The 15,232-nt window shown below is 41.2% G+C and overlaps 1 protein-coding gene across 3 annotated transcripts in view; it reads left to right on the plus strand.

The window, feature by feature from the left end:
- The window catches only part of KIZ (kizuna centrosomal protein), a 129,281-nt gene that overhangs the window by 92,753 nt on the left and 21,296 nt on the right, over nt 1-15,232 (plus strand). For all 3 annotated transcript variants that reach the window (XM_032351559.1, XM_032351558.1, XM_032351557.1), the window contains 2 exons: nt 5,075-5,240; nt 6,515-6,580. In XM_032351559.1, the coding sequence (XP_032207450.1) occupies nt 5,075-5,240; nt 6,515-6,580 (232 nt within the window). The remainder of the gene's footprint in view (nt 1-5,074; nt 5,241-6,514; nt 6,581-15,232) is intronic.

Genomic DNA, 15,232 nt, shown 5'->3' on the forward strand with positions numbered 1-15,232 from the left:
TAATATTTAATATATTGACAAACATGGGCTGTACTGTAGGTACAAAGCTGCTTTTTTTCCCACTTGTCACAAGTAGGGTTCCTTCATATCATCCCATGTTCTTCTACATCATTTCAAATGGCTGTACAGATATCCCCAGTCTCTTTTGTTTTTAATTGTTCCTCTAGTAAAAAATATTTCAAAGAACATCTGGGCCATTCAATTTTTACAGATGTCCACACTATTCCCTTAGGATGAATTTCTAGATGTGGAATTGTGAGGTCAGAAGGTACATGCATCTCTCACACTATAGCTATGCACCAGTCCGTCTCACTCTGGAAGGGTCATCAGTTACAAGGAATGAATGAAAATGTGATTTCCCTGAGCTTTTTATGAAATTGGATACTATTGACTTTTTTTTTTTTTTTTTGGGAACAAGATTGAGAAGTACAAATGACATCCAATTTTTTTTTTGTTCATTTGACCTTTCTATTACAATTGAGGTCAAATTTTCCCCTACCTATTTGTTAGCCATTTGTATTTCTTCTTTAATAATTTGCAGGTTCATGTTCTTTGCTCATCTTTCTATTAGGTTAGTAATTTTTTTCTTATTGACTTGTAAGAACTTTTTTTCCCCTATAAATTGGTGCAATTTGTTGCAATATTTTGAACAGTTTGATTTCCTCCTTTCATTTATTTTAATAGTGTTTAGGACATAATGTCTTTTCCAGTAATACATTCATCTATCTATCTATGCATGTGAACCTCACACTTGATTGTTTCTGGATATAAATTAAGAGATGACTCTTGGGGCTCTCGACCTAGCAGGATCCATATTGAAACTGAACTTTGAGGAAAATTCTAGCACATTGAACCAATAACTCTAGGTGTCCTGCTGAGTATAATTCATGGGATGATTTATCTTTTATGAGATCTGAAATGTGGGGGTGACTGTGGGTGGCTCCTTCGTAAAGCAGCTGCCTTCAACTCAGGTCATGATCCCAGGGTCCTGGGATCCGAGCACTGCATAGGGCTCCCTGCTCTGTGGAGAGCCTGCTTCTCCCTCTCCCACTCCCCCTGCTTGTGTTCCCTCTCTCACTGTTTCTCTCTCTTTCTCTCTCTGTCAAATAAATAAATAATCTTTTCAAAAAATAAAAATAAAAAGATCTGAAATGTAGAGATATCACCACCAGTCATTCTGCAAACAGTGTGTGCCTTGGCATTGAATTTCCCTTTTGCCTGGCTCTGGGGAAGGCAGAAAAGTGAGAGACTAGCTTATTGATATTGACTTAAGCATCAGACTTAAACAGTGACAGTCTCCATCGCCCTCCTGGGCTCAAAATGTATGCAATCAAAGAGAGCCTTTATTAGCTAACGGATAAGTTGAAACCCAAGCATAGTCCATTCATAAGCATCATCAGGAGGCCGGTAGGAAAAGTTGTTGTCTGGTGGCATTTTTCACATAGAGAGCTCCAATTTGCAGAGCCCATTCAGTCCCAGCATGAGCTGTGTAAAGCAGCTTGTTCACTCTTCTCTGGGCTTTGTTCCTGTGCAGGTATGGGTTAGTGTTGTAGCTCCTTCGAGTCGGGGGCTTCCTTAAAAATATGCCTTTCTAAAAGGTCTGCAAACAGTACAGTTTGAGAATGTATTACAGATGTTTCTCCCAACTCTACCAAACTTGTTTTTGACTCAAAACCTTCTGACTATTCCTTATCTGAGGCTGGTGTTTCTTACTGTGCTGCTTATCATTATTCCCTGCTTACTGGGGCCTTATATTGTGGATTCCTTTACGGATGACCTGCTGGGCACATCTGCTGTTCTCTGTTGGCCCATGGTCCACTAAAGCCAAGCCAGCCATTCTCCTGTAGTAATTTGACCTTCTATCAAAATCCTTATAGATAGACAAAACTCATCTTGGAGAAATTATCTATGGAATTATCTTAGAAGATGAGTCCTTTTATAAGTGTCTCTCTCAAAAAAGTAAGAGAAGTCCTAGAGAAAGGAGTATTGAGGATTGAAGATCATTTATCTTCATTTGTGAAATACACGAAATAAATAAAGACCTGCAGTATACCCACCACTCTACTTACTTCACCCTAGTCAAAAAAAAAAAAAAAGAAAGAAAAAGGGCTCAGTGTAGAACTGTCAGCAGGGTTCATATGGTTATTAAGCATAGAAAGACTTATTATTAGAAAGATATTCAATATTAATATAGCATTTTATTTTGAGGACCAGTTGGAACGCAGCTACAGCAAAAGAAGGTCTCCTATGAAAAGGGATGCACAAAGCTTTGAAATAAATTGTGTGTCATCACACATTACTTATTAGAAGTAATCTGAGTCACTGGCAACCCCAGTTTCTATTGTCTCCAAATTCTACAGCATAAAGTGCAGGAAGTAGCAACAGTCCTTGAATAATTTTATTCTTGAGATATATGTGAAGACAGGCCATTTTGAAGTCATACCAAGAAATTATTAGTTACAGCTATTGCGTAAGGTAAGATGTGGAAGAAATACATCTTTGAGGGATATTCAGATGTTTGGAGTATTTTACTATCAGAAAAAGAAAAGTACAGCTTTCTTTTTTTTTTTCCCCAAGATTTTTATTTATTTAGTTCACAGAGAGAGATCACAAGTAGGCAGAGAGACAGGCAAAGCAGGCTCCCTGCTGAGCAGAGAGCCCAATGTGGGGCTCAATCCCAGGACCCTGAGACTATGACCTGGGCCACAGGCGAGGCTTAACTCACTGAGTCACCCAGGTGCCCCAAAACTACAGCTGTCAATATAGACTCTGGGCCAATTCTTTTTGTTCATATATATATATATATATATATATATATATATATTTTTTTTTTTTTTTTAGATATTTTATTTATTTATTTGACAGAGATCACAAGTAGTCAGAGAGGCGGGCAGCGGGTGGGGGAAGCACGCTTCCTGCTGAGCAGAGAGCCCAATGCGGGGCTTGATCCCAGGACCCCAAGATCATGACCTGAGCCAAAAGCAGAAGCTTAACCCACTGAGCTACCCAGGCACCCCTTTCTGTTCACATTCTAAAATGCTTTTCACATAGCCAGGATTATTGGGTACAGAGAATTGGAGCTTAACTCTCTGTGGGAACAGACTAGATCAGAATGGGCGGAGATCTAGAAATGAGACATTCCAGGCTGGTCCAGAGACCATACTGTCAATTGAAAGATGACAGCTCAAGGACGTGGTCCTCCTACTCTTCATACCTCTCTTCCTGGACAGATTCTGGAAGCAGATGTGGTGCAGTGGTCCATGTGGGCAGCTGGGACTGGGGCACTGTGGCAGCCAGTTACGGGAACCAGCCCTGGCCTGGGCTTCAGAGGCAGGACTTTATACCCGAATCCTAGTCTGCAGGGATACTGTGCAGATCACCCCAGTACAGAGTTACCACCATGGGAGTAAGATGCAGGACTAAATCTAAACAAATGGAGGAAAAACACCTAGTTACTAGAAGTGGACCACAGACAGGTCTTGGCTGCAAATCTAACTTGATGCCAAGTCCCTTGACCAAGGAGGCTAGAACTCCTTTATTCCCCTCCAGTCAGCTGCTGCAGCCCCTAGAATGGGTGCAAGTTCAAGAGGCCAGCTAGTCCTAGGGAGGGCAGATGGTAAGAGCCTTGCAGGGATGTCAAGGCCCAAGGCAGTGACCTCAAAGTATGTTCCAGGCAAACTCAACAAGGCTAGATCTTCCATATTCTGCCTCAGTGATTCTCCCTGTCAAGGCATCTTCACCTTCTTTCATATTAATCACAAGGAAAGATTATTGTATTCCCTCTTCTTCCCCAGATAATTACGGTGTTACACGGCTTTGTGCTTAGACTAAAGATGACCTGTAATGTTCTGTCCAGTCCCACTCTTATTAACTTGTAGAGTCTCATGTTCATTTCCCGTGGATTGGGTTGGACACTGCCCTGTCGTCAGATACCAGTGATAGGTCAGGACCACTACCTAGGTTTTCTCTGCGAAAAGCCTGGGCAAATCACCACTTACAAGTAGGAACTGAGAGAGAAACCTACACTCTAGAAGGAGGCTTGGTTACCTCTTGCTACCAGTATATTTGTATTTCTCAGGAGCAGAGTATACTGACCTGGAAATGAATAGACGAGAGTATTAACTTGTCCTGTTAATTGCCATTTGTTCTCTACCTCTCAACTTGGCCGTGATGAAATCTGTGCCAACCTGCCTGCCCACGAGACATAAGGTGATATGGGTAAGACAGTTCAGGGCCCTTTGAAAACAGATAGGCAGTGCCGCAGGCCAGTTTCCTGAGCTCCCAGCGGACTGATGGGCAAAGTGCGGAGTGTCTTTATCCTTGATTAAAGATGATGATTTAGAATAAGGTTAGTTTGGGGTGCCTGGGTGGCTCAGTGGGTTAAAGCCTCTGCCTTCAGCTCGGGTCATGGTCCCAGGGTCCTGGGATCGAGCCCCGCATCGGGCTCTCTGCTCAGCAGGAGCCTGCTCCCTCCTCTCTCTGCCTGCCTCTCTGCCTACTTGTGATCTCTGTCAAATAAATAAATAAATAATAAATAAATAAATAAAGTAAAATAGAATAAGGTTAGTTCTCTTTTTGCTTTCATGTATCCTCCTCAGCCATGAAGTTTTTCTGCAGTCTTCCCATTTGGGGAAGTTCAGGGTCATTTCTAGAAAGATGGGGTTACTTCAGGGTCACATTCTTCCAAATCTCTTTCTCATTCCTAATCAACCATCTTCCGTGCCTGAAAAACAGATTCATGCAGTGAAAGATAAATCTTGGATAAACCAGCCCAGATTAATGGAGGTGGTCACATCTCATATACATACTTTACGAGTCAAAGAACATTTCGGCATTCTTTAAGTCCTCAAAGAAGGTACGACAAGTGCAAGTGTTGTAAAGAAATTATGCTGGAAAATAATCAGATGTTGTCTCATCTTGAAGATATTTTAATTTCAGTTAAATGTCAGGAAGCAAATTAAACCCCAAGTAAAGCTTAACCTAACATTACTTTTGAAGGCTGGGTTTTTGAGACCAAGGGTAATGTGGTTAGAGTTTGTTTTTATTTCTTTGTGCTTTCTTTTAAACACTCTAGGCAACAGCATTATTGGAAAAAGCCCTTACAGAAGAGTGTGAGGATAGGTCAGCTATTCACAGTAATGAATCATCTTGCAGCTTGCCATCTATTCTGAATGACAATAGTGGAATAAAGGAAGCCAAACCCGCTCAGTGGCTCAACAGTGTTTGTACAAAGGAACAAGGTAACTATTGCTATAAATTCTGTCCACAGAAAACATGCATTCAGAGTCAACCCAACACCCTCTTTCTCAGGGTATTGCCTATAAAATTAAGCTGACTAGAGAATACTTCTGATTTTAATATGCATGATATGTTCTTTGTTTTATACCACCTCTTAGGAAATATATTTGTTTTCATTTAGTCTAACAGAAATGGAAGACCTAACCATAGGTCTGCAGTTCTGCTGAATATCCAATAAGCGTTTTTTTTTTTTAGATTTTATTTACTTATTTGAAAGAGAGATGGAGCACAAGGGGGGTTAGGGAGAAGCAGACTCCCCACTGAGCAGTAAGCCCAGTGTGGGTCTGGATCCCAGGACACAGGGCTCCATCCCAGGGCCCTGAGACCATAACCTGACCCGAAGTTAGAGGCTTAAGTGACTGAGCCACCCAGGCACCCCTCCAATAAGTTTTTGTAAGTAATGAAATATTAGCAAAATGAATCTCTTGGCAGTAGATCATTTTGATCATGTCACAAAGATGAAGGTGATTCCATTAAAATGATTCCATAAAATACTCTGAAGTTTTTTATATCACTTAATAAAATCTATTCATAATTTGTAAACATTCTTTTTAATTATAATGGAACCTTATAAAAGTTTTAACACATGACTAAGAATCAATGAGTTTATGCTCCCCTAATTTAAGAGGCAATTTTTAGAATCTGGGAATTGTGATTGTTTTAGTAGTACTGTTAAGGCATGCCAGGAAACTGCTGTAATGTCATTTCTGAGAGCCATAAGTTGCTCAGGATATGCTTAGAAGTCGATATACATGCACAGGATTTGGAGCTCACTTGTTTTAAGACCTATTTGAATTTGAAAGATGTTGCACTATAGTATTTTGCTTCAAGGCAACATAGAGATACCTTAGATTTAGAACAGGTTTCCTTTTGGGCACCTGGGTGGCTCAGTCAGTTAAGCCTCTGCTTTGGGCTCAAATCATGATCACAGCGTTCTGGGATTGGGCCCATTTCTCTCTCGCCCTCTGCTCCTCCCCTGCTGCTCACGCTCTCTCCAGCTCTCTCAAATAAATAAATAATCTTTAAAAAGAATAGACTTCCTTTTAGATATGGTACAATTTCGGACAAAAAAAATTAACTAACCCACAGAAAGGGACATGGGGAGTCAATGAAAATAAAAGGAACGACAGTTTAAAAAAAAAAAAAGGCAAACAAAGGTCCACTCCATAAATATAACCTTGAGATACACTTTTATCATCGCATGTTTTGTTTTTAGAAGTTTCCAGTGGCTGTGGAGATGAGAGCAGGGAAGAAAGCATGGCAACGAAGATCCCAATCACAGGTAAAGTTACAGTGACCTGAGAGTTTCAAAAGGAATTCAGCCTTATCATGTAATCGGAACCTTCTAGGTTAGTGGTTTGTGAACTCCACTAAGAGCAAGGATATTCAGCCACTGCATACTGGAGCAGGCGATTAATCGTCAGAGCAGAACATGTGAGCTTACGTTAACATAAACTAAGATGGAAAATATTTCATAATCATGTCATATATTTACATGTGTGAGCACCCCCACCCTACAGCCTTTCAGCACCTGCGTCTGGGTGACAAGGTCAGTCTCCATGGGGAACACCCAGTCATTATACGGCAAACTACAGATGTTTCTGTTGTTACTCTTTTCTTGCCTGTGATAATTGAATGTGTATCATTAAAATAAGAGCAAGGGTGGGGGGAGTGCCAGACAGGAAGCTTGCCCTGTACCTCTGATAACTTAAAACTAACCAAAGTAGGAGATGATTTGCTCATCTGATAATTTAACAATTTTAGCAGTAAGGTTTCATCAAGACCTATTAATATTTCTGCACATGTATTAGGCTTGTTTAGATGCAATCTGAATATCATTACTTTTTTTTAGTTTTAGAACATCAACAGCAGCAATTAGTATTCTGAACAGCGTCCTATTTGTCGTACATCTAAATTTACTAGTACCTTATTTTGTAAAGTGGTATACTACTTCATTAGAAATTCAAAGGTCTGACTTTAAATATTTATACAAGTAAATACACCATTGCACCGAGGTACTGAGGCATGCATCTGCATATCTGGTAGTTTCGTTGTTTATAAGCAGAAAAGAATGGCTTTCTTTTATGGCAGTGCAATTCATGGCCTGATGATTAATTTTTTAAACCCATGTTTCTGTGATAAACTCTGGTTTTGAAAAAGGAGTTTATAGTAGAGCAATTATTGTATATATTCTGCATCAGATAGTATTTCACTCCAAAATACACAGGTTTTCTTTTCAACATTTTCCCAGTAATATAGTTTATTGCATTTTTATTCTTCATTTTGAGAAAACTCTGTGAGGGTCTCTTCTTTATTTTCTTTTTATGAATAGAAGTGTAGATGATCCCAAGCTGCAAATAACCAAGAAGTTACTTGGATGCTTTTCCTTTGCAGTTTACCTTTGAATGCAGAAGTATCTAATGACCTCTGAATTTGTTTCAGTGAAAATGACAAAGGCTAATTGGGTGGAAACCAGGAGATGACCCAGTTGCCCATTCTTACTTCTCCAGTATTCTTTCCAGTCATCCCTTGTGAGATGGGAGAGAAGACTCCCCCCCAAATTAATCCAGATGGCATTTTCCACAGACTTTTAGAGTAGAAGAGAGTTAGGTACTGGACTTTCACATTTTTCTCCTCCTTGTGCAGAAAGAGGTGTAATGAGCCTAACAAGGATTATTTGCCATTAGGATCTTCAAAGAAATTGCAATTCCAACAACCTGCCGTTGACCGATCAGTAGTTGGCAGTTTAAAAAAAAAAGTACTCTGTGCTTCTTGTATGCCAAAGTAGTAGATACATAAACTAACTTGGGAAATACATAAGAAGAAAAAAAAAACTTTCAAAGCCAGTGACTTTGTTTGAGCCTTGCCGGTTCTGTCCTGGCTACCAACTCTCTTCTGTGCTCCCCACCCACCAGATCTCCCATGAAGTTAATGTTTGAGGGCCTCAGACACCTTGGCCCTGCTTAATACTGTTGTTGCACACGTCACTGAAGTTACAATCTTAAGTTCTTTTTTCCCCCCACTTTTTTGCGAGATATAATTGTCATATAACATTGTATTAGTTCAATCTCCAAGTTTTTGATCATCATATTTTTTTGAGATTTTATTTATTTATCTGACACAGAGAGAGAGAGAGAGAGAGAGAGCGCACAAGCAGAGGGAGAAACAGGCTCCCCGCTGAGCAAGGAGCCCAATGTGGGGCTTGATCCCAGGATCCTGGGATCATGACCTGAGTGGAAGGCAGCCGCTTAACCGACTAAGCCACCCAAGTGCCCCAACCATCATCTTTTTACTAAATTTTTGTGTCTTTTGGCATAATTACTTGGAGATTTGGCCTCGGTAGATTTAGGGCAATTGTATCATCTGACTTAAGATAGAGTCCGCCTCTCCATTCATAATAATTTTTTGAGGTTTTTCTGTTGTATGAGCTGCATTCCTTCTAGAATATTCCAAAGAAGGAATATTCCAGAGGCTATCCTCTGGGAGTTGAGGAGATATGGTGGCTGTCCCTGGGCTTTGGCATCAGCCATCTATGTCAGCTCTTTACTCCCTGCTCTGTTTCCTCATCCCTCTGAGCATTTCTATTGGGAAAGCAGACATATTACCTGGCAAGGTTATCTTAAAGTTGAAATGAGATCATGTGTGTGAAAGTGCCAAGCATGTACTACACACTCAATATATGAATGCTACTTCCAGAACTGCAGTAGGCTCTTGGGACCTCATAGACAGCACTTCCCAGTAGTACCACTAAATTAATTTCTTCAAGAAATTTCCACTTGAAAACTCAATGGATGGTTTGAATGTATAAGGATTTTTACCTTATCAAAAAGGAATCTTGAGGAGAGTTTCATGATATTTTAGGAACTTCTAATTACTCCCATGAAAAAACCATTTAAGAGGATGATGAAGTGATTCCTGGAGGTCTTCTTGGTGAAGGCCACACATTTCTGCTTGTGAGTACTTATGTACAACATGCCTGACATATCCACAGTTAAGGAAATTGCAGGTCACCTGATCACCAGGCAAGTGTTCCTGTGGTGTGCTCTAACACATGTTGCTGGGCTGATGCAACATTCCCCCCCAATTTGTTCTGTGCAATACTCCACCGAGAATATACTTTGAGGAACATGTATTTTGGGACCAAACCCTACATGATCCCTCTTTCCCTCTCTAGCCAGCACAGTGTGCCAAGGCATATTAAAGAACTTTTAGAATTTCCAATAAATGAAACATTTAAAAGTGCGAGCTTAGAGTTTCATATAACTTATCTCCTATCTGAAAATGGAATCCTTCCTATAAATGGCCAACAAAGTTGATATTCTGTGGGACACATTTTGGGAAATGTAAATATACACACATATATCTGGAATGTTTATTAAAACCTTAAGTCTAGGGGCACCTGGGTGGCTCAGTTAATTAAACGTCTGACTCTTGATTTCAGCTCAGGTCATGATCTCAGGGTCGGGAGATAGAGCCCTACCTTGGGCTCCATGCTGGGCATGGAGCCTGCTTGGAATTCTATATTTCCCTCTCCCCCTACCCCTCTCCTCCTTTCTAAAACAAACAAACAAACAAAAGCCTTAAGTCTAACGAGGGCACCTGTATTCTCAATAGTCTAAATTTATCTTCAACATTTTCCTATGGTTCTCTTTTGTGGGAACATCCCTCACAGATTAGATTACTTTATGATATTATAATATTTAGTGTAACTAAGCCCAGATGACATCACGACTGAAAGCTATATGTTAAAGCTGCTCCCTGAACTGACAAGTAGTAACTTGTGACAGTCCAAAGTGCTCCTCTTCCATGTCTGTCCTCTGTGTGACATTATGTGCTTTACAGCCATCTCAGGAGAGACGTAGTAAAGAGAGAGGCTGAGGTGAAATGTAGGACAGGCCCCAGGAAGCTGGGCAGGATGGGTGGGAGGCCCTGAAGTTACACCGTTTTCAGAATGATGAGGGTCCTGGGGAAGTTTAAACCAAAAAGAGCACAAAAGCTATCTGTAAATATTTGTGAGGCTGCTACATACCAACATTTATCAAGTGTAACTGCATAGTGTAGCTCAGTTTGTGAGTGTTGCAAGGAAGGAATTCACAGTGGGGTTGTAGAAGAACTTTCTAGCTCTCCATTCCAGCAAAAACAAGGTGTCTTTCAGCTGCTGGCTGTTGCACTGTGGCAGGAACCCACTCTAGAGGGGCGCCATAGAAGGAATTCTTGTTTCTGGGAACCCCAGCGTTCCTTCAAATGCTGGGAGTCTGTGATTCGCAGTCCGTAGCAAAGGAATCAAATGCGCCAATATTCTCATTTCTTTTTTTTCCCTTTATTTGCTTATCATTCTCAAACATGGGTTTTCCTGGCAGAGGGGCTCATCTTTAACAAATTTGCTGTCACTCTGAAAGGCATCTGCTTTGTTAATCATCATTTGGGAGACTGTAAGTTTCATAACTTAGGCTCCCACAGTCTGTGCTAGAATTTACAGAGAAATCCTTCAATACACACACACACACACACACACACACACACACACACAGCCTTTATGATCTCCCATTGTTAACACAGTCTACTCCTTTTATTAGTCTGGCTCTTCACACTTAAGAATCCAGGTACAAATCAAATATTAATTTGAATGACTAAGAACATGTGGTTTTCTGTGTAAAATAAATAAATATATCATATGCATGTATGCTATACCTTTACTTGGGCTGCTTTCTGGAAATACCAGGACAGCAAAAGCCCATGACCCTGCCCTCACTAAGCCTCCATCCGGTCCGATCTTCATAACAGTCCTGTGGGGTAAACATCAGTCACTCATTCTATAGACAGTCCAACAGAAACCTAGAAAGGTTAAGATTCCTGCTCAAGGCCTTGTAGTTAGTGTGTTGGGTTTGGAACTCAAGCTTCAAGATTTAAGTAAGCCTTGACCTCCTTCATTCCACCACCCTTCCCCTTTCATTTGACAGGAGAGACAACCACAGCAGGATGTCTGCATCAGTGAAATGTCAGTGTGTATTCCCACAAAAGATGAGCTCTGTGAGGATGCCTGGAGAGCTGTGATGAACAAAGCCATACTTTTCCTTTCCCTTGTGTCAGGCCTAGAGAGGTGGGCAGCTCACAAGGATTTCCAAGTACAGATTGTACCTGAGGTTTGCCCTTCATAAAGAAGGGCAAGCCTGAGTGCAGTTAGGCCTGAGACCGTGTGCAAGTAGGAGGCTGTTCAGGTCAGTGTTTCCCTGAAACGTGTAGGCCAGGATTAAGGCCACACTTAATCTAGCTGATGAGAGAAAGTCTCCCTCTGAACTACTTCTACCCCCAAGTAAAATTTCCCACACTGGTGATTTTTTTTGTATTCGCACTAAATTTACCTTTGAGAGGTAAGTAAGTTTTCATTTTAGCCAGTGATGTAGCTTATGCTAAATGTCCTAAAAACCCATCTCCTAACACAGTATCCTGCACATAGTGGCCACTCATTTTGTCAAACGAATGAATAAAAATGAGAGTATTAAGGAGTTTCCTTAATGCTTGTTGATTCAGGCCGGAATACTATCTCTTTCAGTCATTCACTCCACCAGTACTTTTCCCACCCCACGTGCCCATCCTGGCAAAACTCATCTCCTTAAGCTCCATGTGAAAAGGCCTCTCAGCTTTTATCTCAAGAGGATTAAGCCTCTAAGAATGTCCATTCAGCCTCTCATTCTTTTGACACCAATTCTCTTGGTCAAGCTGTGTTGAAAGTGGTTGCCTGACTGTGCCATTTCTCACTGATATTCTTTGGAAGCTGAAATATTCAAGGTCATACTAAGGTACGTCCATTTAAAAGCTTTGTGGGAGGTCAGCATCGATTTGAAGGTTGCCACTTAGGGTTCTGGGCAGTGCTTCCCCAAACATGATTACTTGAGTTTTTCATCACACCGCAAAAGGGCTGAGAACCTACAACAGCCAGGTTGTCATTGGCTACTAGATTTATCCTGGGAGAAAAGACTGCAGTGACAACTTTTGGCAGCCAGAGAACAGCGGCACAGCCCCTCCACTACCCGGACTTTTCTAAGACCGTGTCTCACTTGTCCTGTCCCAGAAATGCACAAGAATCATGTAAAGACATGTCACCTGCGGTACTTGAGACTGGGAACCCCCAACTCATGCAAAACCAGGGGAGCTACCATGTGCTGCTAGACTGTCCCCTGCAGTCCACACAGTCCTGTCTCTGTTGGGGAGGGCGGTCAGGCTGCTGGGGTCTCACGGGTGGGGCCCATTGCCTACTGCTTGCTCCAGCAAAGCAGTCCTCACTCATGGCATTAAGGGTGGCCATGGTGACTTAAAGTGGTCAGTAAAGAATGAAAGGCATCTTTCATTCTTGGTTGGAGACTCCCGTGTTCCAGAAAATCAGTTTCTAAGTGCCTAGTTCTGCTCAGTGGCTGTGCAGTAACATCCCATGCAGGCTTTTAAACATGTCCATGCCCCAGCCACACCCTTGACCAGTCCCATCAGAACTCTGGGGATGGTGCCCAGGCATCAGTCTTCTAGATACCTGGTGACTTCCCAGGTATGAGAACCACGAAGCAGGAGGTCTCAAGATGAGAGAACCCCGTGGGTCATGTTGTGACACACCCTCATTTTACAGGAGACCCAAGTGAAGAGAGAGAAAGAAAAGGGATTGAGCTTTACTATTTCAGTAAAATTGGGGCTCAGGGAGTGTATTATTTTCCCAGGGCTGCTATAACAAGTACCACAAACCTAAAACAACAGAAATGTATTCTCTCACAGTTCTGGATGCCAGAAGCCTAAAATCGGAATGTCAGCAGGGCTGTGCTCCTTCTGAAGGCTCGAGGGCAGAATCCCTCTGTGCCTGTTCCAGCTTCTGATGGCCCCTCACGTTTGGCAGGACCACTCCAGTCTCTGCCTATGTTCACATTGCCTTCTTTCCTGTGTCTCTGTTCTCTTCCTACCAGGACCCCAGTCATTGGATTTAAGGCCTACCATAAATCTCCGGTGATTTCATTTTAAGGTCCATAACTAATGACATGGGCAAAGAACCTGTTTCCAAAGATCACATTCTGAGGTTCTGGGTGGTCATAAACCTGGGAGATGGGGGAGACACTTGGCAACCCACTACAGTGGTTAAGGAGGGATATCTGCATATTTTACATTTCTAGCACCCAAGTCATCTTATACAGCGATTATTCCTGGCCCTACTATAAATGATGATAATGATAGTATTACTGTCTTTATTTCTGATTCTTCTCCTATAAATCATTGCATGCAAAGCTGCTAAAAATCCTCTTTTGCATGCCTATAAAATACAGCTTCCTGAAGCTGAAGATTACTTCATCTTCAGACTCCATGACTTTCAGATTTGAACGCTCACCTCCCAGGACTGAATAGTGTTAAGTGGCAGGCACTAGGGCTATAAATTTACATGTGAAGTAACACCCCCAGAAGTGTTTCGGTTTGGTTTTGAAATATTCTTAAAGGGGGTTTACAATCCTGCCATTTATTTTCAGGTGTAATTGTTGAATTGCTCCATGGAAATTAAGAATGTGGTGTATATACTTGTTTTCTGAAGCAGCTTCAGACGACTCTTCTGGATTAGGTATTTCGTCTCTTCTGTATGCTTCGACCCTCTCTTTGGTGATAGATTTATGGGCCCAGGATGACTGGTTGAGTGGGGTTTATTGCAGAAAATCTGGACATGAAAAGCGATTCTCGTTTTGGATCCAACCTGTGTGTTTCACCTTACCATCCACTCACAGCCTTTAATTTTAAAAATCCTAAATATAGATGAATTTTCTGTATTCTCTGACCATGGAAACACCCATATCCTAATATTCTCTCACTTTCATTTGAGCAGATTATTAGACAAATGATTTCTGGATTTTAAGCGATAGTCTTTATCTTTAGAATTAATTTTAGAACTACACCCCATAATTTTTATTTTCTTTTGCAAAAATGGGTTTGCCACAATCAGCCACACATCTAGCACAGTGTGGGGGAAAAATTGCTTGGGTGTAGACATATGTGAAGGGTAACAGCACTGGGAAATTCAGCGGGCAGAAAATACTTTTCAAATTTCATTTTTAAATTACTGCACACTTCATATAGGAATCATAATTATCCTCCTGTACTCGAGGATACCCAGCGCTTTGTCGGTTCAAGGTCGTTTTTTCCTAGCCCGAGTGATAGTATTGTTTGCATCCCCCTTTGTTATTCCTTTTCCGGGCCCAGCTCTTCCCTTTTTTCATGGGGGATTTCTGAGAAAGCTCTGCCTTGGAGACACCCCTTCGAGGCTGGTGAACCCCACGTTTATCTGGCTCTTGTAAAGGGTTGTTAAAAGCACTTGTTCATCAGATATTTTCTTTTTCCCTTTATTTGTAGATTTAGAAGTATTTTAGCAGGTGTACATTTGCATATAAAAGAGAACGAAAGATAAGAAGTTGAGGCTTTTTCTCTCTCCCCTTCTCACCAACATCATCTCTCCTCCGTCCCTTTATTCAGCATGTTTCCTCTTTCTTTCCCTGGCTGTTCCATTTTCTAGACACAAAGTGTATATCAAAAAGAAAAACACAATCTCAGTGATCCCTCACCCACTTTGCAGGAAGACAGATGACTGGGTTCAGCCAGCTTATGTAACAAAGTAGGGAAAGATGTATTTATTGTTGTGTCATTGGTAGGGACTTAGTAGCCAGGGATAGATTTTTAACCCCCTTGTCTTACTTTATGTTTTAAACTCCACTGTTTTCTACTTTTTAAATGAAATCTTGACGTAGATTTGAGTATATAATGGACATTTAACTGAGAGATCCAGAACGGAACGCTTGAGCACGCGTGTGTATTTGTGTGTACACCAGAACATTCTCATCAAAAAGAGTTGTATTCTTTAGAAATATTTGTTTTACCGAATTATTTGCACTACTCAATAATTTTCTGAGGGTCTGACAAT

The sequence above is a fragment of the Mustela erminea genome, chromosome 7, assembly GCF_009829155.1.
Source record: "Mustela erminea isolate mMusErm1 chromosome 7, mMusErm1.Pri, whole genome shotgun sequence".
In the NCBI taxonomy this organism is placed as follows: Eukaryota; Metazoa; Chordata; class Mammalia; order Carnivora; family Mustelidae; genus Mustela; species Mustela erminea.